At 48.1% G+C, this 23261-nt stretch overlaps 7 protein-coding genes across 8 annotated transcripts; 1 reads left to right on the top strand and 6 right to left on the bottom strand.

Moving 5' to 3' along the window:
* Positions 1–7250: 7250 nt before the first annotated feature.
* Positions 7251–7708, bottom strand: E1B28_011744 (uncharacterized protein; the record flags this gene model as incomplete). The annotated part of the gene is made up of 2 exons (XM_043156795.1): positions 7251–7508; positions 7559–7708. The coding sequence occupies 2 exons, from the start codon at positions 7706–7708 to the stop codon at positions 7251–7253; spliced, it is 408 nt and encodes a 135-aa protein (XP_043006606.1).
* Positions 7709–8182: 474 nt separating this feature from the next.
* E1B28_011743 (uncharacterized protein) lies at positions 8183–8716 on the bottom strand (the record flags this gene model as incomplete). Its single annotated transcript, XM_043156794.1, has 2 exons — positions 8183–8232; positions 8302–8716. 2 exons carry the CDS (start codon positions 8714–8716, stop codon positions 8183–8185), a joined length of 465 nt encoding a protein of 154 aa, XP_043006605.1.
* Positions 8717–9193: 477 nt separating this feature from the next.
* Positions 9194–11861, bottom strand: E1B28_011742 (uncharacterized protein; the record flags this gene model as incomplete). Its single annotated transcript, XM_043156793.1, has 5 exons — positions 9194–10032; positions 10085–10203; positions 10264–10391; positions 10444–11298; positions 11355–11861. The coding sequence occupies 5 exons, from the start codon at positions 11859–11861 to the stop codon at positions 9194–9196; spliced, it is 2448 nt and encodes an 815-aa protein (XP_043006604.1).
* A 689-nt stretch (positions 11862–12550) lies between these two features.
* On the bottom strand, positions 12551–16976 carry E1B28_011741 (uncharacterized protein; the record flags this gene model as incomplete). The annotated part of the gene is made up of 5 exons (XM_043156792.1): positions 12551–12643; positions 12697–12876; positions 12938–13238; positions 13297–16160; positions 16215–16976. 5 exons carry the CDS (start codon positions 16974–16976, stop codon positions 12551–12553), a joined length of 4200 nt encoding a protein of 1399 aa, XP_043006603.1.
* Positions 16977–17071: 95 nt separating this feature from the next.
* On the bottom strand, positions 17072–18176 carry E1B28_011740 (uncharacterized protein). The gene is made up of 2 exons (XM_043156791.1): positions 17510–18176; positions 17072–17448 (listed from the first exon to the last, which is right to left on the bottom strand). The coding sequence occupies exon 1, from the start codon at positions 18068–18070 to the stop codon at positions 17573–17575; it is 498 nt and encodes a 165-aa protein (XP_043006602.1). The 5' UTR covers positions 18071–18176; the 3' UTR covers positions 17072–17448; positions 17510–17572.
* Positions 18177–18307: 131 nt separating this feature from the next.
* Positions 18308–19669, top strand: E1B28_011739 (uncharacterized protein). Its single transcript, XM_043156790.1, has 6 exons — positions 18308–18484; positions 18537–18668; positions 18764–18978; positions 19062–19150; positions 19212–19319; positions 19375–19669. The coding sequence occupies exons 1-6, from the start codon at positions 18381–18383 to the stop codon at positions 19588–19590; spliced, it is 864 nt and encodes a 287-aa protein (XP_043006601.1). The 5' UTR covers positions 18308–18380; the 3' UTR covers positions 19591–19669.
* Positions 19670–19949: 280 nt separating this feature from the next.
* E1B28_011738 (uncharacterized protein) lies at positions 19950–22441 on the bottom strand. Of its 2 annotated transcripts, XM_043156788.1 has the most exons (12): positions 22143–22441; positions 21952–22084; positions 21765–21890; positions 21615–21707; positions 21390–21559; positions 20997–21337; positions 20876–20942; positions 20761–20820; positions 20581–20702; positions 20395–20503; positions 20317–20339; positions 19950–20259 (listed from the first exon to the last, which is right to left on the bottom strand). In XM_043156788.1, the coding sequence occupies exons 1-12, from the start codon at positions 22293–22295 to the stop codon at positions 20040–20042; spliced, it is 1617 nt and encodes a 538-aa protein (XP_043006599.1). In that variant the 5' UTR covers positions 22296–22441; the 3' UTR covers positions 19950–20039. The 2 variants fall into 2 exon arrangements, with proteins under 2 accessions (XP_043006599.1, XP_043006600.1); XM_043156789.1 differs by having other exon boundaries at positions 21390–21707.
* Positions 22442–23261: the final 820 nt, after the last annotated feature.

Genomic DNA, 23261 nt, shown 5'->3' with positions numbered 1-23261 from the left:
TGGGAGTCTGTTGTTCTCGGGCACTGAGAAGATGTCGCAGAATATATGGTATTTCCGGAGGCCAGAGCCGTAACCCGCTGTATCTTTCAGAGAGGCTTCCGAAGAACGTTCTGCAATGAACTGCAGCAGAGGATGATCAAGAACCCTTGCTGGGGGGGTGTTGGTACCTATCCACCTAAAGATTCGTTCATTTGCGTGACATTTAGGCCGCAGAGGTGATTCTTTCATTTCAAGTAGCCCTCTACCATTTACTCCCAGAGGAACATTGGGTGGGGATTGATATGGGCTAAACATCATCAAAACCAAGGTACGAGCATCTGTGAAAGATGGGTTGGTAGTGTCAGCGAGGTGTTCTGAGAGGCTGAGTGGAAACTGCGCTGAAATGATGCTATGTCTCCACGAGATAATGAGTCGCTGATGTTGGTGGAGCCTGGAACGTGGATTGCCTTGATGGAAATTTGGTTCTGCGCCTGAAGCAAGTATACGTGCCTGAGTGTCTGGTTCACTTCTCTGTTCTTGGCGCGTCCCTTGTGTACAACCTGAACTACACCTTCGTTGTCTGAACGGACAAGAATTCTGTCTTCTGCTGTGAAGTCTATATGCCCTCCAGTGCGCAGTTGGAGGAGTAGGCGCAATCCAAGTTCCACTGCGACTGCTTCTGCCCATCCAATATTGTATTGGTGACCAGGGCCGACTTTGACATCTTGAGCCCACTTCCAGACTGCGAAGAAAGGACCAATCGCTATCCCGATGCTGAATGAAGTGCTGGCGTCCCCCCACCACTGCATGTCTATTGGCTCCCTTGGCTTCAATGGCATGATAGGGTTTGACACCCGCAACAGGTATTGTATCCAGGACAAATCCTTCTGGACAGCTGGAGTTGGTCGAAGGTGTGATCTTGCTGACTGGAACATTCCGGTGAAGTAGGATATTGATGGTAGGAAAGGCCTTATCAATTGGTAGATGCATGAGACGTGTACCAGCTTCCCATGGAGACTCGCTGCCTCCTTCGCTGTGAATTTGGCATTCTCCTTCTGCCAATCCTCTAACAGATTCATCGCCGCTTTGAGTTTCTCTTCTGGAAGTGACACTGATTTCGTGTCCAGGTCCCAGTCGAAGCCAATATACCTCTGTATCACTGCCAGCCTTCTGAGTTTTGTCAGACTCCATGGTACTCCAAGACACGAGGTCAGCGAGATGAAGTACTCCTCTGTCCATGTGTCTCCTGGAAACCATATAACAAGAAAATCGTCCACCCATTTCAATAAAGCCTGAAACCCGTATGACCTGTAGATGGCAACCAGCATGTCTGCTACTGAGCCAAATACGCCTGCACTTGAGGTCAAGCCAAACATTACTGCACGGTCTACCCAGACCTTGCCCTCCCATAGGATGCACAAGGCCCACTGCTGGTCTGGACGAATAGGGGTGAGGCAGTAGGCTGCCGATATGTCGAACGTTGCCGCTTGACAGCCTGGGGGTAGGGAGAGGATCAGGTCTACTGTTTTGTCGAAAGTCCCCCATGCAGTTGGGAAGTCCTCAGAGCGAATGTTGGCATTGATGGAGTGCATGTTTGGATCCTTCCTTGGGTATGACATGTCCTGCACGAGGCGGAACTTGTTTGTATGTGGTTTTGGCACTAGTCCTAACGGAGATGTTCGGAATGGCCCAATTAATGATTCTAGCTCTGCTGGGGTATATGGGCGGGAGTATCGTCCCGCTGCCTCCTCTTCTGCGATGTATGTTGATATAAATTTTGGGTCTAGTTTTGAAGATGCGTGGTTCTTGAAAAGTGTATGTGCAATTTGGCTTGTCTCGTATCCCTACGTCGAAGCCATGTCGGATACCATGTACAACGTGAGACCAGTCATCAAGAAGATTTTGTTGTTTCAATGTATGTTCAATGAGATCTGCGTCAAGTGGTGTGATGATCTTGCATGGGTGATCATCCAAGGTGTTTGCAGGAGGCTGCACCATGTCCTGACTCGCCACAGATGCTGCAGTCATGTAATCCGTAGCAGCTGGATTCGAAATGGCATGACGAGCTTCTGGCATTCCGAAAGCAAAAGAGCTTACCAGAAGGTGCCGCCAAGGCTAGATGTTTGCCACATTTTACTACAACTGCACAGGAGACTCCGGCTTTGGTGGTTGTCTCACTGCAGGAGTCGATCAGGTGACCAGAACCACCACATCTGTAGCAGGATACAGTCTTTCGCTTTGATGGGATGGGAGAGGGGTCTCGTGCGTATGATTTACGCTTCTGTGGAGAGGATGTACCACTCGAGAAAGAGCGGGAGCTTCCACCTTGGAGGGCGTTCACAGATGCCTGGAGATTCTCGAGCCTACTCGATGATAATGATGCTGATGCTGATGCAATAAGAGTTAAAGATGCAAGATCGAGAGGGGCGACATCGTGCCTTGAATTTGCACAGGCTAATTCTCGTTGGCATATATCATACTGATATGCTACTGCCATGCCATGACTGTTGTAGATGCTCTCTACGCTCTCAAAGTGAGTCTCCATCTTGTCCGCTCTCACATTCCCGTGGTGTTCCCGGATTAACTTGACGTATGCCTTGCTAGCGCCTACCCACTTATTGAAGGGCAGAGATCTTTCACCCTTTCGGTCTAGGGGCTTTGCCTTCCAGGTTCCGTCTTTGAACGTGATCTCCTCCTCCTCTGGGGCAAACTGTTCGGCTTGTGCTGCAATTACTGACAAGGCGACGTATTTGTTTGACTTGACTGCCTCGCTCACTCGATCAGAGACCGCTGTGACATGCACGACAGCGTTAGCAACTATGACTCAGTGCAATTTGGAGTTGGCGGCAAAGGGTCTGTACTTAGCTGGGAACATGGTCATCGAAATCATTCCCCAGCAGTCGCACCTGTGGAGGGGTTGAACCGCCTTCAAATGTAATCGACGCCCATGTTCCGCTCGCTCTAGGGACGTGGCATCCACAGAAACACCTTTACCGTGGCCTTTGGCCTATTTCTGTGGCTCTCAGGCCTTGAACGTGGCTTATAGCCGTTTCTGTGGCCAATGGCCTACGTGGCGCTACGCCTTCTGGTTGTAGCGCCGGAATGTACGTGGCCCTCATCGCCAGGAAATATGGGGAGGGGGGAGTTGGACAGAATTACTCATGAAAATTCAGTGGGTCCTCCTTAAAACCTTCTTCGGGATCTGGGAGCAGTTTGTTTTTCGAGAGTTCAGGTGTAGCTCGAGCCAGCTCTCTTGCACGCTCGATATCCTCCGTGCTAGCTACCATCGGTTGCCTGCTCACTGCTTCGAGTACTGCTAGACGTTGCAGCACCGAGTCCATTTCCGCCTGTGTGTACGTTCGAGGGGGGACAGTGGGTGGCTCCCTTGGGTTTTGATTAGGAAGTGGAGCCGTCGTTCCTGTACTGTGTTGAGTAGTAGTTTGACTTCGGTTCGGCGGCGTTGGGAGTGTTGAAGGGCCGCTTTGACTTTGGTTTGAATTTCCTCCTGACGAGGCTCCTTCCATCGCGATACCTTGGATTAATGCTAGTGCATTTCCTCTCGAGGGTTGTGCAGTGTTCGTGTTGGATCGGTGGGAGCCCAGAGGTTCATTCTGGTGAGTCATTGGAACGTGTACCCGGTGGACTTGACTGCCTCAAGTCGAAAGGAATGTAAAAACGAGTGAAAAAGGTTCGAACGCTGAGCGAGCGTCGAACGTGGAGAACTGTGACAAGGCAGGAGCAAGGAGCTTAGTCACCACTCTCGCTCTGTTGGAACCTCGATGCCGACTCATGCTTCGACGGCATCTGCAGTACAACCTAGGTCATCGTATTCGCCATCCAAACTATCTCTTGATCCAGCCGATACGTCGCATTCAAGAACCGCCGGAACTACCTCTTTGATGATACAGAAATGGACGAAGAGATCGTACCAACACGAAACTGCCAAGTTCGTCTTTGAGAAATGTAGGGCATTGAACTCATGGCTTGCGGGTCAAAAATCCCCATTTCATTCCGAGACGAATTCACTTTCCTTGCCTACTACGCCCCCAACACTTCATCTTTCGGGCCGAAACCTATTGGGAAGCCAGACGATGCACGGTCAATCCATCTCTTTGCTGCCACCTTTGCCCCCAAATGGTAGCTCTCTGGTAGTTTAGGTGGGTACCGACAAATATTCAGTTGATTTGTTGCTGGTCTTGCGGTTTCGCCGGTAATTGTAAATCACTCTTCGAGATTTCCGTTGATCATGTTTCGCTTTTGCGCTGCGCTCCGTTCCAATGTTTTTCAGATGTTATTATTCCTGTCGGTTGTGATAACAAAATTCATGAATATGACGTTGGTCCCAAGGTACTCCCACTCTCTGAGATGGAGTTACATTGCATAGCCGTTGGCATTTACTAGATCGCCGCCGCTGAGATATTCGACCCCTCAATAGCTTCCCATGTTAACGGAGCAAAAATGGCACCCAGTATCGAACGCATGGTGCCTACTCGGAAGAACAACCACTCAGTAAATCAAACCATGAAAAGCGACGAGATGGCCTACTTTGTTGGTTATACATCGGATTTGCTGTGTCAGATCGTGCAGAACCTACATCATCGAGAGAGGAAGTCATGTTTGTGAGTCCTGGACATGGAGGTACAAAGAAATTTAGTGTGAATGGACGTATTGAAAATTGAAAATTTTGCCTTCGGTCTCATAGAACAGCAAATCAAGCGAGAGAGAATCATCCCATTCTTCGGGACTTTCGTCTAGTCGATAAACATGCTGACAAGAACGAGTGTGAACCTGAAAGAATTGGGAAAATCATTCATTCAATTGTTACCTGATCCCAATCGTTACCGTTTGAGTCTGCTATAGGGACAACGAATAAGTACCAGTTCAGATTGAAGATTAGAAGTATAGCTCACGTCCCAAGTCATCGCGGACCGTTGGCAATGGTGGATTTCCCGATTCTACAAGTTCCATTTCGTGCTGTTCTGTTCATATTATAATTCATCAATGGAGAGGGTCAGATTTGCTAGTCAACTTACCTTCGATTATCTCCTCGAAGCGGTTCTCGGCAGGAACGACATCAAATATAGGGTACCGAAGAGATTGCGCGAAGTCCGTGGTTTTGGGGTCAAATCCCTTTGCAATTTGGTAGTCACGAACAGCTTTGTAGACCTTGGTTGGCCAGGATAATTGGCAGGGAGTTACTTTGAGGGATAGCTTGAAGGGAAGGCCGAGGTACTTGCACATTCCTGGCGAGAGCGGTGTTTGGCCGGTTGGATCGAACGACCAATGATAGACAGGATTTGACAAAGGGAGGATAATAAAGTAAATGGGTATATGGAGTTGTTGGCGTCGTTGTCGTTTGCGCTTGCATTTCTGAATTGTGCCTGTGAGCTCGAGGTAAGGGTAGACGAGTTCTGCTGACGTTAGCACAGAATGGGCATTTTCAATAAATGCTCACTATAAGTGGAAAGGTCTTCGTCATATGAGATGTTGTGAGCGTCAAAGACACTCGAGGCTTGTGCGAGCCAAAATTCTGATTCATTGACAGAGTCTAAATCTATCTTGCGTCGATCGTCTCTGAGGCGGAACCTAAAAACAGATCAGTCAATGAAGGCTGAATTCGATAGAGGATTAACTTACCTTGTAGCTCCGTCTCGCATCACTTGCCTTGTGCCAAGACAATCCGTCCAACTCCACCACCGTACATTCTGGTAGAACGCAATCGTCGAGTTCGTCAAACTGGAAATGACGTGGTTGTGACTGGTTGCCGGGATATCGTTAAGTCTTTCAACACGAAAACTATAACCTAACGTAGAAAGAAGCCCCTGATCGTCTTCCTTGCTAGCGAAATATCGGATGACGACATCTTCTTTGAGGAATTCAACATCAGAAGGAACTATGACGTCAAAGTGTCCTTCTGGCCAAAACCGACATTCTGGCCCAATTGGTCCACGACAGAATCTTCCCTGCATAGGATCCATCCACAGCTCATTTCTTGAACAACCCAAGCTGTGCTATATCATTGATTGGTTGACAGTAACTATCAAGGCTACACTGTCCACTCACTCTCAGTAACTCAATGTAGAATAACCCCACATCTCCCATTCGAGCTTCCATAAGTGCCACAGGTACGAGCTCTGAAATTACATTATCAACAAGAGTTCAGAATTCGGCGAATGAATATATACCTCCACTGAATATCAACGAAGGAACCGACGACTTGCTGTAACCAAAAAGTGGAATATCCCTACCAAAATGGTTCGTGTGGCACAATCGAAAGAATCCATAGCGTACATACCTGAGCCAATCATTTGAACATTGTGAAAAATCACGCCTCCATTCCTGTCAAATCCAATTATGATGATTTTTCCGGGGAAGAGATCAACCCTCCACACCTACCTTCATCGCATTTCGCCCGCGATACGTCTTCACAGTGAACTTCTTCTGTCCAAACGATCCAGTAACGTTGAGCTCTGCATGATAGACAGCTGCCTCCGTATCATCCTTCCCATTTGAACACAGTCGCCAAGAGTAACAGACTCCATCTTTGGCTTTGTATATATCGCCCTGCTTGATTTCGGTGAACTAGGAACGTGTTATGAGCAACCAGTTGTATATGCCGAATTAATACATACCTCGGAAAGTTCTGGTAGACTCCTGTCATCTTTCCTCTTCTTGCCTCGTGTCTGTGTTGGGTAGTAGTTGTAGTTGTACTGATCTCTTCCGACGCTTGAGATGTTGTTGTTCCCGATCTTGACTTTGGATGCACCAGCAAGGATCTCCATCGTAGAACGATTTCGAGTCTGTCAAAGTTGATGGATGGAAGTGAAAAAGGAAGGAGGTTTGGTGTGTGGTAGACGGAGAAAGGTGGTAGCGGCAGTATATGAAGCTTGAAGGAAGGCACAGGTTTGAATGCTGTATATCTTCTATCTGGTTACGACAGCCTGAGACCGAACAGATGATGCGAGTCATTGCCTCAGCACTGCTTGAGGAGATATCGCGGCCTATAACGTCTAACTCGGTTGCATTGTTCCCATGACCTGAACGTCAGGACGCATGTCCGGCCTGGCTCGACTTCGGTGAACTGAAAGATGAACTTCGGAATCCGGTCAACGTTTAGAACACAAGAGATACGTACCTCTGGATTGAAACTCTAATAGTCAGACTTCCCTCAACTTATTCTGTCCACATACCGTACTGGACCCCGTCCCACGCAACAATTGAATATCGGTGGAACAAACTGATTAATCCTCTCCATAGCCCTTGAAGAGATGTCACAGCCCAAAAAAAGAACCAAGGTGTCTGATTGTGAATGGAGGGTCAAAGAATCGGTTCCACGCTGATTTTGAGAACCTAATGACTGTCAATCGCAAGACTGAAAGCGAACCGATAAGACAGACGCAAGAACAAGAAAAGATATCTGAGATTAACGCATGGAAACTTATGTATTGAACTGGCCCATTTGAACACAGTCGCCAATGATAGCAGATGTCTTTATTCTTGTAGATGTCGCCCCGCTTGATTTCGGTGAACTGGGAAAATTCCATGAGCAGCCAGTTGGATATACTAAATTAATACGTGCCTCGGATAGTTCTGATATACCTCTGCCAATCTTCCTCTTCTTGTCTCGGGTCCGAACAATGGTAGTCTGGTTCGTGTAGTAGTCCCTTCCAATGCTCGAGAAGTTGCCGTTGCAGACTTTGACTTTAGATGCGCCGGTAAGGACGTCCATCGTAGGACAATTTCGAATCCGTCATTGTGATATCGAGATTCTGTATTTCGAGTAGGTTGGATATATTGAATAACAAACTTTGATACATGCTCGAACAGATGGTCTCCTAGGAATCACACTCAGCCAGAGAAGAATGACTGCGTTTGGGGGAAACGTACCTCTTCCTTCGCATTCTTGTCGGCGGGCCTCCCCTTTGACCTTTTCTTCCTCATCGTCTCATCCACGTACTTCACTACCCTGCGTGAACTTCTTGTACCCGGAGCTTCCAACACCACCTCTTGGCTGGTTAGCTGTTGAATCTGGCTGACCTAGTGCTGTAAGGTACGGTTGAAGCTCCAAACGAACCGGTTATTCGGCGGAACGTCGTCTTTCTTGTACTTGTTCAGACCAAATTTGGTCGTACAAGCTTCCTCGAGCATCGCTTGGCCACCCTGAAGAGCCGAGATCGTGGCTTGCTTAAAAGTTTTGAGCGCGTCATAGTGCGGTACTAGACAGAGCGAGTGGAGACTGCTGGGAACTCGTTTCTGACAAATCGGAACGTTACTTGAGAGGGGGCGGCGGGACTGAGTTCCACTAGTAAATGAGAAACTCACCGGCAGGGCTTAAAGCCGTACAAGACCAAAAAACTACTCTCTCCCGCCATACGCTCCCCAACCCAACGTATATCCATTCTTGATGACTGTCCCGAGGATAACCACCTCGTCCGAGTCTCTGTTGTTGAGCAAGCCACCAGGATCTCCCGGCGAGGCCATTGAGAAAATAGTCTCTTCGAGAACAGGCGCGATTGATATCAAGAAGGAGGATATTAAGTACGCGATTATCGTCTGTTCCAGCTTCATTACTTGATAGACGCCCTTGACCACCAAAGTAAGCGGAAAGAATGTGGTACGCCGACTGCCCGATGGTGATACGGTCAGATTTCATGAGCCTGCACGCTGCAGCTGTGAGGTCGAGATTATGAACTCCGAAAATTTGATGTCGTTGTATTCCGTGTTTCAGGACCGGCATAGCGTCTAGTTCGCCGCAGCATTGTTGTCTTGAGTGGAGAGGAAGGAGAGGAGGGAAGGCTGTATGGTAATGGGGAGGACCAAAGGAGGACAATCTGTCACGGTTCACCACCACTGATGTTCTGGAGGCGGTTATTCCCATTCCAGGCGAAGAGGGAAAGATAAAGAAAGGAATAGAGAAAGAGACACCACGCGTTGTGTACACGGTGTGCTGAGCATTGCGTTCGACATCCAACGACATTTCTCAACACCAAATTGTTCGTGGTCGACAATGAAACAGAGAACGCGTCAAGGGTATATGTTAGTTTGGAGCGGGAGAATAAGATATATCGTAAACGGCTAACGCCATGAAAACTTGAGCGAGGATACAAGTACACTCGGCAGATCAGCATCATCCATGGAACCTGCCCGTAAATAAAAGAGATAAAAAACGATTCGCATTCGAAGGCATATGTCATCTCGCATTAGATCACTCGTTTTAATCCTGCCTCTTCACAATGTATCTCTCCCAGCTCGGATAGATCACATTAGGCGTCCTCAACTTCTCCATCTCCTTCTGTCTCTTCTTCGCTCTTTCAATCCTTTCCTTCTCCCTCTCCCTCGCATCATTCTCCTCCTTCTCAGTCATATTACCCCGATTCCGAACACCATGGCTCCGCCCACACCTACATCGTCCATGTTTCCCCGTATAGGCATTAACACCTTTCCCATTACTAGGAAGTCCTTTCTCATCCATAACGTCCACCCCAAACCCATACCCATGAGCATACCCATTTCCATTCCCAGTAGGCCCCCCATAACCATTTCCAAATCCAGCATTAAAAGCAGGACTATACCCAGGTCCAAACGACCCAAAATCGCATGGACTAGGAGGAGGACCTCCAAACATGGCAGCTAGTTCCATCAACTTGGAGTCAAAGGAAGCTGGAAACATGACAATCTTGAGCTTCCTCTCATCGGCGGCAGTCGCCGGAAAAGGTAGCGGTTTCGGAGGTTTCGGTTTTGGTATGCCCAATAGAATATCGTCGTCGTTTTCTGCATCCATCGAAGAGCTATTTCCAGCACCTTTTGAATGAGATGTATCGGCTGAATTAGGAGGCGGTCTGGATGGTGAAGAAGATGAGCCCGACCCCGAACCTGAGCCGGAGGAACCAGCTTGTGAAGTAACGTAGAAATCCCGATATGTTGATTTAGGTGGCGGGGTATAGGGAGCTTTCTGGTTTGGACTATTCGGAGTAGGTTGAGCCCTGAGTAATGCCAGCAACTCTGCACGGGCTTCAGCATTTGAGGGTTGAAGCTTCAGAATCGCACGCAGGTCTTTAAATTCAAACTTCAATATATGGTCAAATGAATAGAAGACGCTGCATACCTCTCATAGCCTCGTCTTCACGACCAAGCATTTTCCTCGCCTTGGCTCGCCTGAAGAGCCCCTTCCCGCTACGGTGTTGGCCCAGAGCTTTTGTGCAAGCCTTTTCAGCCTCGATCCAGCTAGACGGACATGTCAGCACCGAAAACTTGGACTTTTCATTCTGTAACTCAACCACGAACTTTGAGAGTTTCAAATGTGCAGCTGCAAGGTTGAGCTGGTAATGGGGAAGTTCCGGCTCAATTTTGTGCGCAGCTTCGTAGTGCTTGACGGCATTTTCAAAGTCACCTTTCCTGAAGGCTTGATTTCCCTAAGGATCACACTCAGCCCAAGGCAAGCGCTCACATGTCAAGGGAACACACCTCTTCTTTTGCCTTCTCGGCTTTGAGATATCGAAGCTCCATGACTTCTCCTATGGTCATGTCAGGTTCTACGCCTTCTTCCAACTCTTCGGGATCGACGCCCCCAAAGTCGAGCTCGACCTCCCATATATCCTCTTCTTCCTCAGTATCCCATCCATACACCCCACTCCCTCGACCATCCCACTCACGTTGCTTCCCTTTCCCAACTCTGACACGACAATCACGACCATTCTCTTTGTCTCCTTCAGCATCTTTACCCCTTCCACTCCCACGTTCACGTAGCCTACGACGATCGTCTTCATCTTCTCTGACGGTCCTCTCGCAAACCTCGCCTAAGTGATCGGTGGAGCATCCACAATCACACCATTTTGTAGTCAACTTCTCCCGAAGTAAAGTTCCATATCCTCGAACATTGAATTCTTTCGCGACACGCCACAGGGTCTGCGTGACCCTCTCATATCCTGATCGAACCTGAAGCTTCCACTGAGCTTCTTCCTCGGGTGTTGACTCCGGATGGCCTAGTGCTGTGGGATCCGTCGAATCTCGAAACGACCATTCGGGAGGGATGAGTGCGGCTGCAGCTTGATCTCGGAAGAAATCTAAACCACCACCCTGTTTCCCCTTCTTGTCTTTATCTTTGTACTTATTCTTGGCCAGACCGAATTTGATCTCACAAGCTTCTTCGAGCGCTGCTTGGCCTTCATGTAGGGAAGCGACATGAGGTGGTTTACTGAACACCGGTGGAGGCATGGCCTCAAGAGTATCGAGATGTGCTTTGAGCGCATCATAATGCGGCAGTAGACGGAGCGAGTGAAGACCTCGTTTCTGACATACTGGGACATTGTTTGACAGTGCCTGACACGCTCGTGTGAGCTTAATTGGTACAAAGAAAAAGGTCGAAAAGAACTGACAAAATGTCTTAAAGCCGTATAAGACCATAGAATACTCTTCGTCGCAACACGTTCTCCAGCCTGACGTATATCCATACTGATGACTGCCCTGAAGAAATCCTTCACTTCGTCCGAGTCTGCATTGTGCGCAGCCCAACCAGGACCTCCCAACGAGACGCAACGCATGACAAATGTCGGGAGGTGAACGAGGGCTATTGAGTAGATCCTCGTTGAAAACAGCCGCGCAATATCCTGTTCGTATCTCAAGAGCAGGATACGCGATATCGTCCGTTCGAGTTGAGAGACGGCGGTCATTGCTTGAGAAATGCCTTTGTCAACCAAAGGATTTGGTGCTCCGACTGCTCGATGGTGATGATGGCGACCATGATCATGTCCGCGACCGCCATGTTGTCCTTCCTTCAGAGATGAATGGTTGGCGGTACTGTTGGTGGTGGTGCCGTTCGGAAGATTCTTCTTTAGCGAAGGGTTGTTTGGGCGTTTCTTGACATGAGAATATTTTGCAGGCATTGTCCGTGACAATGACCAAAGGCCCTAGATGAAGGTAGGTAGGGAACCAGGAAGGGAACTTCTTACGCCCTACCGAAATCGAAAGCGTAGCGCAGCCTGCAGGCTGTGAGGTCGTGGGCAAAAATAATCTCGGCACCATCCGATTGCCCCGCCCGCGAGCGTTCCATAGCATCTCTCACTGCAGTGCTAGTGAGTACTAGTGAGTACTACTAAGTATACTGAAGGCCATTCTGAATCTACCCGGATGTCAACATCACTACTACTGTGGTGATAACGGTTCCTCCGAAGTTCGAACCCGGAAAGTTGTCTTCTCGTTTTCTTTCACGGTATTCGGCGACGGTGACTACTTAGAAACCCCGAAGCCGGCTCGAAATGATCAACTTGAGTAAACCCTCAGCTGACATGCTGTTGTATTTACACGCTGATCGTGCATGGACAGCTTCAATGAGACGTGGGGCATGGCTAGCGGGCGGTATTAGTGCTGTCATATTCGAAGCTGTTGATAATATCAACATCATCTGGAGGCTTCTCAACCCGAAAGTCATTATGCTGAATAATACTCTGGTATCACGTACCAATAATTACAAGAGCTACCGTAAAAACCGCCAACAAACGGACCGTCTATTACAAGAGATTGGATGAGAGAAAACGTGACGGAGCAGATATATGAATTGTAAATCGTTCGTGTGTTATGATAAAAGTTGACTGAGTGAAGCGACATGTAGTTTCCGTTTGTTGACCAAGTCGTTATGCAGAATGGTAGTCCGTAGGTCAGCTTCTAACTGTACAAAACGTGAGCGATGAGTGTCCAACCTGAATACAGGAGGCCTCTCACCTGTAATAATTTATCAGCTTCCCACATTCTCGTAGGAAGGTTTTCTAGTGCAACATATACAGCGGGTATCGACTGGCATCGCAAGAGTTCCTGCTCGTTACTCCTGAGGATGCCAAGGGCTATACGGAATAATACATCAAGACCATCAACCAAAAATACATCCCAGACCCTGAAAAGTGTCTGAAAAGAAGATATAAACAAGAGTCAATGATCCAGATGAACGGACTGATATCAAACATACCTCGACGGGAAGACAATCTGTAAATAGTGATAGGAACCAGGAGAAACAAATCGCAGGGAGGTCCACTCCAAGGTCGATAAGATGTGAATAGAGCTTTGGTGTGTACTCTTGCACGTAGTCGAGAAGCACCATAGGACAAGCGCGTGAAGGAAGGAGTGAAGGGGAAAAGAAGTCTTCCGGTAACAACCGCTCAACGATGGCAGCCAAAACCCAGAATGCTTCTTCTTCATCCGCATGTACCAACAGCAACGTCGATGTGACGAGATTCATCCCTTGACAATACCCGACAGTAGGATTCCGTCTACCAGGCAAGGGGTTGGGTCAATGCTGGTCAAACAACCCAACGACCATTCACTTACTTGCTATAAGCCGCCAGCACCCTCCTCAGCTTATCAACTCCAGCCCCATCACCACCGAAGAACACATTCAGCGGCATCGTCCTCCCCACGTCCTTTTCAATCTCCACCAACACGCTTGCCCCCTTTGCCTGATCTTGCCTGTCCTTCTCAGCCTCGGCTAATAGATCCTTGAACAACCCAGGTTCTCGCATCTCCAGAGCCCCGCTACACTCAAGCCACACCTTGCTTCGATGAACCATAGGAATACCTCTCCTCACGAGTCGATCGAACTCTTTCCTTTCATCCTTATTGTTGTGACTTGACAACCCAAATTGAGCAAACCCAATCAAACCCTCACTGTGATCAAGCTCTTCGTCTTCTCCTTCCTCATAGCCACTACTGAGCCCGAGAATCGCAGCAGCGCTCGTAGTAGACGTCGAATAAGGCTTCGACAATGAAGACTGCTGTTTCGCCTTCGCCCGCCGTTGCTTGACAAAACTGTCCCACTCCTTACGCTGAGTTTTCTGCCGCTCATCGTGTATATCCATCAGATCGCCAAGTAAACGTCGTACAACATTCGCGCAGACATGCCGGGGCGTGTCTGGGTTCACCGACAATACCGATGTCGTAGAGGTTGATAACGAGGATGGCGCAAGCGTACTGGCTATTGCAGACGCGGAAACTGATAAAGATGTTCGTTTAGAAGACGACCGAGATTTCGTCGACAACGGTTTGGTGAGATTAGAGTCCGCATCGTTCGACGTCGACTTGATGCTCTTGATACTCTTTGTACTTTCCGCGTCCTCTACTACTGGGGATCCAAGCGAGGGGGACCTGAAAGAGAAAGGAGTCGGTAAACCATCACATTCGCATTTGCCTTTCACGATCTCTATTTCATCCTTCGCTTTCTTCCTCGACAAAACCCCCGCGCTCTCATATTCGTCTTCGTCATCCTCTTCCCCAGGCCACATATTATCCTCCACCCTATCAGCAATCTTAACACCTGTCAAACATGCCGGCGCTGTACATTGACACTCCCTCGCCCTCATCAATAACAGTAGATCATACTTCGAGACGTCATACATGAACCCGAACCGATCAGTCAAATCCAACAACCATTGGGCATCTGGTTCATCACCCTGACCCTGACTGTGATACACGGATTTAGAGGATGCACTGGACGGCAGGGGAATGTTGAATCGAAAGTTAGGAACTGTAAGAGGCGTATACGTCCGAGAAAGATATTGCGTTGGTGGTTTGGCTATGGCTGGTATGATAGACTCGAGTGGGACAGAGGAACTGTTTTTGTTGCGCGCAGTACCTGCACCTGACAGAGCACCACTCGCACCAGCTGGGTTCGCAGCGGAAATTTCAACACCGGGTTTCTGAGATGCCTCGGCCCCCTTCGCAGCGCCAGAATCGTTGGAACCACTCGCACCTGAGCCAGAAATAGTTCCTCCTCCTCCTCCTCCGATGAACCCCCCGAAAAGCGGGCTGGAAATACCGCCACCGCCGAATGATGGAGCAACAATGACGGATGAGAGTAGTCTTGGTTTGGCTTTGAATTTCGGAATGGCCCTAGGCGTCTTCAAAGAAGATTGATCACTAAAGGTGCCGAAACTGAGAGCCCGACTAAGCGATGACCTGGCGTCTCCACTATCCACCGACGCAAAGGTCAAACCTGTACCCGGTGGCTTTTCGGTGCTCGAGGGGTCAAGCGAATCTGTGATGGTACTAGCATTCTGGACAGCCTTAGATAGTTTTCTGCCGGGCATAATCGGCCTTCTGGTCTCTAAACCTTCTTCTCTGGCATTTCTCACCAGATCCCAAGCGAGCCGTTTAATCAGATCGCTCGTTTCCTGTCCTTGATCTAATAGAACGCTTCCAGGGTCGCTGGTCATGACGCGGGTTGCATTTATAATTGCGGCGAGGGATGAACCTTGGGGAAGTTGCGCAAGAGGGATTTCAGGAAGACTTAGTTGTTTTGGGGGTACACGAGCATCATGTGAAGATGCCAAAGTTGAATTGATCGTTTGGGAGGGAGGTTTGGACACAGTACCTTGTGTCACCTTGTCTAGGGGATCATCTAGAAGGCCACTCGTCTCTTGCGATGAGGGACGACCTTCGGCAACAGCGAAGATCGGTGATAGCAACGGTTGAACTGGGGAGGGAACCGATCTAGATGATTTAGATGCAGCCAACGATGCGTCAGTTGCGTTCGTGCGGGAAGTGTACGTTGTGTGGGCAGTATGGTTGGACCTAAACGATCGTATTGATGATGACTCATCCGCTAAAGGCTGGGGCTCATTATCGACCGGCGCTTCAACCCCAGCGGGAGCTTCCGCGTCAGGGCTGGGTGCGCATGTCCCTTCCGTTACATCGATAGTGACAGAGGACGATTTCGCATGCTTAGATGTTGTGGACGATGTAGTGGGGTTAAGAATGGATATTCCCAGTGTACCAAACACACTCTTCGCGGTTCGACGTCGTTGCTGCCTTTCAATGGCACCTACGCGTGAAGCAGGCGTTTCTGCTTCTTGTAGTGCTTCTGCAACGCTGTCAAGAGCAGGGGAAGTTTCTTTGCCATTGATCGTTTGAGCTCTACCTCTCCCCCATAACGAGAGGCCACCCATCCAGTTCCCAAAGTTTGGCCGAGAAGCAACTGTTTGAGAGGATCTGGAGGCTTCGGAAGAAATTGAAGTCTTGGAAACTCGCGATGAAATGGATATTGAATCTGTATCATGTTCCATTATACTGGGCGAGTCGGCATCGGCGATAGGGTCAGAAGATGACTGGGGTACGATCGGAAACGGGACCTCTTTGGGTAGGCTTCGAGACAGATGCGACTCGTCTGCGAGAGCTTCAGATAGAGAATCGACGAGAGACTACTTATGGACGTCAAGGCGTGTCTCGAAAGACTAAAATAAGTAGAAACTCGCCATAAGACTCTGCTTTCTCTGCACCTGATGCTGCACCTCTAGTTCTTCATCTTCGTCCACAAAAATTTCCTTCACAACACGCTTCACGATGTCCCTCTCGCTCGGCTGCATGAGATCCTTCAACAATTCTTCAGCCCTGCGTCTTCTGGCCATTTCCTTCTCCTCCAACGCCTTCCTGCTTCGCTCAAGTTCCATCCTGACGCGCGACAAATTGCTCAACGCCAACGACAGCGTACGCAAGACGTCGTGGTACGGATGATTAGATACGTCTGCTGGGGAAGAAGAAGAGCTAATGTTGGATATGGCTGTTTGGATTGCCTCATCCGAGTACTCGTGCCACTTTGTAGCTAGAATTTGTGAGGTAATTAACGAGGGTGATGCTTCGGTGGGTTCTGTAGGTTGGTCCGCACTAGCCGCGCCGCCAACGACGATAAGAGGTGGTGCTGTTCGCAGATCATTAGTGGGAGACCTGGAAGTCGAGGCAGATGTCGAGGTCTCCCTGTTGAATAAATCAGGCAAGGACGTAGACGATTCTGGTGATCTTCTCGTTTGCAACTCTCCTTTGAGCCTCGCCAACTTCCGCACGCTCCCATCCCAATCAGGTTGTCCTTCCTTCTCATATTGTGACTTCAGAATGAGGTAGTTCGAGTTCTGTGGGTCCGTTCCAGGAGAGTTCCTGCTCCTTCGCGAACGACCAGATGGTAAATCATTGGGTGAAAGAGGGTGATGGTGAACTGGAGTTGTGGTGGTTGACGTTGACATTCGTGGCTGGATGGAAACCACAATTACATGCCTCAGGTGAACGCGATTTCAAAAAATCGAGGTCGTCGGCAGCGATAGCGACGAAAAGCCTCGTGGCGATGACTAAGGTCCAAGGTCCCTTTATTTTCTGGTTCAAGTTCAACTTGCGTAACATATATCTTCGAACCTCGAAAGAATTTGGATTGAATTAAAGAAGGTTTGGAACTTTGAATGAGAAGAGATGACTTCTATAACAATACATGGCAGCAATGATAGTAGCTATAGAGACAGAGGATAAATTCGTCCAGATAAATAATATGGGGTCGCGGTGTACCTAGTCTACCAGTGTTCATCTATGGAATGATGCGTTTGAGCTCTCCTTCCTGCACCCGAATCTCAACGACTTCTACTTCGTAATCACTGAGTGTAGAGTTGGTCGAGGACACCGAAGTTGACACAAAACCAAAAGAATTTGGTGGGGACGACGCCACGTCTAGAGTCGCAGTGGAAAGAAAATGAATAGCTGTAAAGAGACAAATAGTATGGCCACGAACATCTGTCTTTGATATATGGCGGGATGAATAGATCCTGACGCGTGAAAATAGGATTCAGCAACCTCAACTGCGATACCATGAGCGACTCACTTGGTTCCAAACAAACCCTTGACTTCTATGAATAGTCAGAATAGGTCGAAGAGGACGTACAACATGCTGAGGCCTTCTGCGTTGTCGCCTGTCGCTATTGTCGGGCTCATGCTCTGTGGGGTTGGAATCAACAGCCTTCTGTTTTCCCTTCACGTCTTTACCGGCATCTACAACTTTCTTCGCCGTGGCCGCATCAACCTCACCATCCATATCCATGTCGATATCATTGGTATCGTCTACATGACCATCCCTCATGGGTGCAACGTGTTCCTCATCCGAGTCACTCTCGTCGTCGTCTGCAGCTCCCCCTCTTCCATAGTCTTCATCATCCTCTGAGCAGGAATCAGAGTAGCTGTCACTGCACTCATCGTCATACGAGATTTGTTCGTAACATGCCCAGGTCGGTGGAGATGCTGCTCGACCGATGGTCCGACGACGAAAGTAGTCTCTGTATGGGGACGTAGCACTCATTATGAGAGAATAGGTCGTCAATAAAGTGTACAGAAGAAGAGAACGACGGAGTATAGTTATAATGAAGGACAAAGCACTCCTGGGGTAATCGTGGTAATTGTCAAAGGACAAAGTACTTAACGCCGCTTTCGCGCCAACTCCGATGAAGTAGTGTCACAGTCTGTCACATTCCTGAATAGGAAGCTCAGGATAAGATTAGATCAGATTATGATCATCACGTTGCCACAAATTTTGTCGATCTGAACCGCCTGAACCTCGCTCTCAACAAAATCGACAGGACTCCAGTACGCCCTCAAGGACGATCCTCATCATGTCCGGAACCAGGTTCTCATACGTGAAGAATTATGAGCTACCAGATCCGCTTCTTCCCGGAGCATTTGTCGTGTTCCGACTTGACGGGCATTCATTTCATCGGTGCGCTGCGATAATGCGATCTTTGGTCTATTTGCTGATTCATGAAGTTCAGGTTTTCTGATCAGCACAATTTCTCGAAACCGAATGATTTAAGAGCCTTGAAACTCATGGACCGTGCCGCTGAAGCTTTGATGGAGGAGTATCCGGACATCGTGCTGGGGTTTGGTGAATCTGACGAGTACAGGTATGCAATCATGTTGTCGCCAGTACGCTTTCTGAAGCGACGTATGGACTAATATGATGATCCGAATCTCCTCTAATACTTTGTGGGATGAACAGTTTTTTACTACGGAAGTCGACAGCACTTTATAACCGCCGTCAAGCTAAGATTGTCTCGACTCTGACATCGTATTTCACGTCTTGTTATGTGTTTTATTGGGCGGAATACTTCCCAGACAATCCTCTCAAATATCCCCCATCGTTCGATGGCAGACTCGTTCTGTATCCGGGCGAAAAAGAAACCAGAGATTACTTTTCTTGGAGGCAGGCCGATAGTGCGTCGTTTCCCCCCCCCCCCCTCTACTTTCGTCTCCAACGGAGGATTTCTATCGTTACTATTGATATCTACACCCCACAGCTCATATCAATAACTTATACAATACTGCCTTTTGGGCACTCGTGAACCAAGGAGGCCAGACGACAACTGAAGCACACGCTACGCTGCGGGTTAGTTACCAGATTTAGCGATTGTCTTATCTCCCAATCGTTCACTCGAATTTGCGATCAGGGGACCGCCTCCAAAGAAAAGCATGAACTCTTGTTCTCAAGGTTTGGAATAAATTACAACGACGTGGATGCACGTTTCAGGAAGGGCAGCGTGATTGTAAAAATAGATGTAAGGCTTCGCTCACGATTCTGGTTTTTCTCGCGCCTTCTTAATTCCAATCCAGTTATCAGATGGCACGAACGCACCCGTTGATGTCGCTCGAGTGGAAGATCAGGCGACTGGCTCAGAAAACATGGGGGAGAGGTTGGGGGAACGGACGCAGACAAAGAAACAGAGGAAGAGAAAGAACGCTACTAACAAAACGGGACTGGAAATCCTCCATTGCGATATAATTTCGGATTTGTTCTGGAACGATCGCCCAAACATTCTTAATGAATGACCTGATTGCTGTACAAGCCTTATTTTATCATTATATAGTAGAGATCTCAAGTGAGGGTCAATTCACGGGTGGTTAGAGCCATTGTGCCTAGTTCGATAACTTGGAATGTGAGTCTCAACTTGCCGTATGTATTGCTTAATTCCACGCACAAGAGAAAACGGCGATAAGAGCTGAACCGAGCCACAGAGGTGGTCCCCCTCATGCTTGGCTTCATGGATGTACCGGTGAATGTACTTATGCTTTATTGTAGTTAGCTCGAGGATAGGAGTCGCCGAAAATAAATATAGGGTTCAACGGGCGCGGAATATAATGCTCACGCGCACAAATCGAGAGGGCGGAAAAAGATGGAACCAGGATCATCGGGAGAAAAGACGTGTAGATCTGCAGCGTGGGGTAACTGTTTTCGTTTTCCCCACCTATCTTAATTATGTTATACTTAGTAACATCCCTTAGACAGTAGCCAACAAAGCATCCTCCACTTCCTTCATCCGAGCCGCTTCCTTCGCCGCTTCCTTCTCTTTCTCCATCTCCTTTTCTCTGATCGCTTCTGCCTCCCGCACCAACACATACGCTGGTGTCATGTGGGGCTTATACTCTAGATGACGCTTCACGTAGAAGCACATGTACGCGGAAGATTTTAGACAATCACCGAGAGTTGAAGGAGTGATTCTGAAAGAAAGCCTTTTTAGCTTATCGCGAAGGAAAACCAAGAGGGAGAGTCTTCACTTGTCGTCGTCGAAACGATACCACTGCAAAACATGTTATTATTACGCGCAGAAGTGAACAGAAATCACAGTTGCATACTTGATCTTGAAATCGGGCAAAATTTGTGTAATGGCCATTGTTCATCTGCCCCTCGTGGTTGATCACGGCGAAAAGATCGTACTCATACAAGGCTTCGGGTCCCGCACCTCTGAGCGACCAAAAAAAGATTAAGGATGAGGTCACATTCTCGCATACCCCAGGTCGAGATCAAGCAAGAGGACTAACGCAAAATTATCCTTCTCCGAGAAAGTGGTGTAAGGCATCATGTTCAATGACGCTGGGAATCGTATGACGGAGTCCAATTTCCGAGCTGACGCCGACTTTTCTGACGTTTTGTGTTCAAACCGCTATAAAGATGAAGAGCTGAGCTCCAAATCGGGGATGAACAAGAACGGGGGCGATGACCTTAAGCTGGAAACTCAGGACAGGCGGCAATTGTCGGATAGTAAGCCGTTTGCTGGCATCCTAAAATTAGATCGAACATGAGAAGGATGGGCTAAAAACGCTACAGTTCACTCACATGTGTAGCCTTTCTACATTTATCGCAGCTATACTCCTTGTTGCCGAGCTTCTCAGGCTGCGTGTATCTAGCAATAGTTCACTCCGAAATGAGAAACCAACGATCTTGAGAAACGACTCACCTTCGTAGGCAGGCCATCAGAGTTGTACTTTCCCCGTCATTCCCTTTGTCCTTATCTTTCAGCTCCAAGTTAATGTCGAACATAGGATCCACCGTCGTCGTGACGTTATGGCATCTTTCACAAGTGACGTCGCTTTGTAATTGACCTGCGAATGTGGAGTGAATAATACAGTTGCACGAGATGTTTGTCGATCCTTTGCTAGAGCTGTGGATGCTATTCAATGCTAGACAGAAGAATTCGTGCGCATCATGCTGAGCATAACCAGACAATTCGGGCGATTTTTGCCATGTTGTCGTCAAAAAGCTGACAGGTCCGAAGGGCATCAATTCGTCAGAGTAGATCTGGATTATGTGGAGTGTAAGCGAGTTCGGTCACGAAAGAAATTGATTGTACCTCGGTGAAGAGCTTGTCCATTTCGCACGACATGCAATCCTCCGTTTTACACAGCTTGCTGTTATGCTTATCTCCCAAAAAGTAGTTCCTCAGGAGAGGGTTGTGAACGAAGGACTGTAATACCGCATTCATGAAGCATGTCTGACCAAGATTCAGAAGGCCCCTTCGGCCTTTAAACAACATTTGAAGGTTACGGTGATCAAAAACTAGAATTTGATCGCTCACCTTGACAAGGAATTGAAACTGTTCCTTGTAGTGCAGTACGCTCTTCTTCCGAAGGCGACCACGCTTTAAAGGGCTCTCTTGGCTTATTCGAAACTGAAGGAACGGTTAATTAACTCTCATGCCACCGCAGCGATTTAGCTTGTGGGAAACCTTGAAACCTTGTCTGCTTCTCTTCAACTGACAGAACCGATGCCAAGTACATCTTTTCAGTCTTGGCGTTGTAACATAAATCGTCGCATTGAGAACAAAATATGGCACCTGATTTTGCGTCAACGCCTGACATTGAGCGAAAATACATGTTAGCGACGAAGTCGAGACCCTAAGAAAGCTCGCGCACAAAACAGATGGTCTGCCTTCTTGAGGTGATCAACCATGTGGTTGTTGTTCCAGCACCCAGCGTACGAGCAGTGTAGACAGAGGAAGGGTCTAGCCAGGGGTACATCGCAATCATTGCATGGAAACACAGTGATCTATGTTCGCGCAGAATGTTAACTCGGTCGTAGTATCCAGAGAAAATGAGTGAATGACTTTTCTCTTTTTGTTAGAACTTCTTCCATTTTGATAACGCTGTACGCCCCATGTTATGGATTTTTTGTACTTCCTTACCAGTTCTTCATCTTCAAGGAGTGCGGTCGCAATGTGAGCACATTGTTCGAAGTCTTCCGCGCTCGATGCTGACATGAGGCTGTACCAGTGCTAGTGTGCCGGCCCCTAGAGTTGTTTAAATGTCAAGAGTTTGAAATGTTAAGGCCTCCTTCCAGATTCCTTAAGAACAAGAGAGATTCCACAGACAACCCGTACGGAGACAGTGGTGGAGTTGAAAGGCGTGTACCTGACACCTCCACGCGTCCGGGATGGCCGTTTCACACCGATCCGGAAACTACCTTTGCGGGCATACTTAACATCCGAAATGGACCTATGTTTGGCAGTCTTCCGGTTTGTTTGTTCCGGCCTCTCGTCCCTACACTTAAGCCAATTCGACGGGGCTGCAGTCGCGCACTTCAACTTCGCAGTTCAAGCTCCTTAGCGTAGGGTAAGTGCAACTACAACATATGTATGGGAGCTGCAGCGACCTTCTGTAATTATTATTTTTTTGCGTAGTTTAATTTCACCAAATCATCTGGTCCCTGACACTTGACTGATCAATAGCAAACATTGATATTGAGTGATGGATGTCAAAGTTTTGAAGAAGCTAACAGAGAACGCAGAGCGACCTTCAGTAACACATTGAGACAGTGGCTCGAGTTGAATGTTCTGATGAAAACCTGGGTCCAGCGCCGAGCCTGGTGAATACATCGAGCATTGTCGGAAATCTTGTCGGAAATCTGAATGGTGATGGAAATCTTTGAGTGTTGTCCTAGAGAGGGTATGGTTCATTTTGTTCTCTTATGCAGGGTATGAAATGATAGTTCGCTTCCGTGATTGTTGGACATTCTCCTCCTCATCTGATGCTACCCTTCCTTCTCTTCTAACCGCCTTGTAGTAGTGCTGCAAATTTAGCTACGAGCTCCGTGCTCATGGCACTACTCGGTTCTTGCAGCTTTGGGTGAGTCAATAATCATTGAACAAATTTTGATAACACATCTCGTCTCTTGCATTTACATCGTTTGGATTCGTCATTAGGGTGTTTTGGTCAGTATTATGTGA

The sequence above is a fragment of the Marasmius oreades genome, chromosome 7 (genome assembly GCF_018924745.1).
Source record: "Marasmius oreades isolate 03SP1 chromosome 7, whole genome shotgun sequence".
In the NCBI taxonomy this organism is placed as follows: domain Eukaryota; kingdom Fungi; phylum Basidiomycota; class Agaricomycetes; order Agaricales; family Marasmiaceae; genus Marasmius; species Marasmius oreades.
Note: the sequence above shows the minus strand (reverse complement) of the source record. Positions and strands in the feature narration are given on the sequence as shown.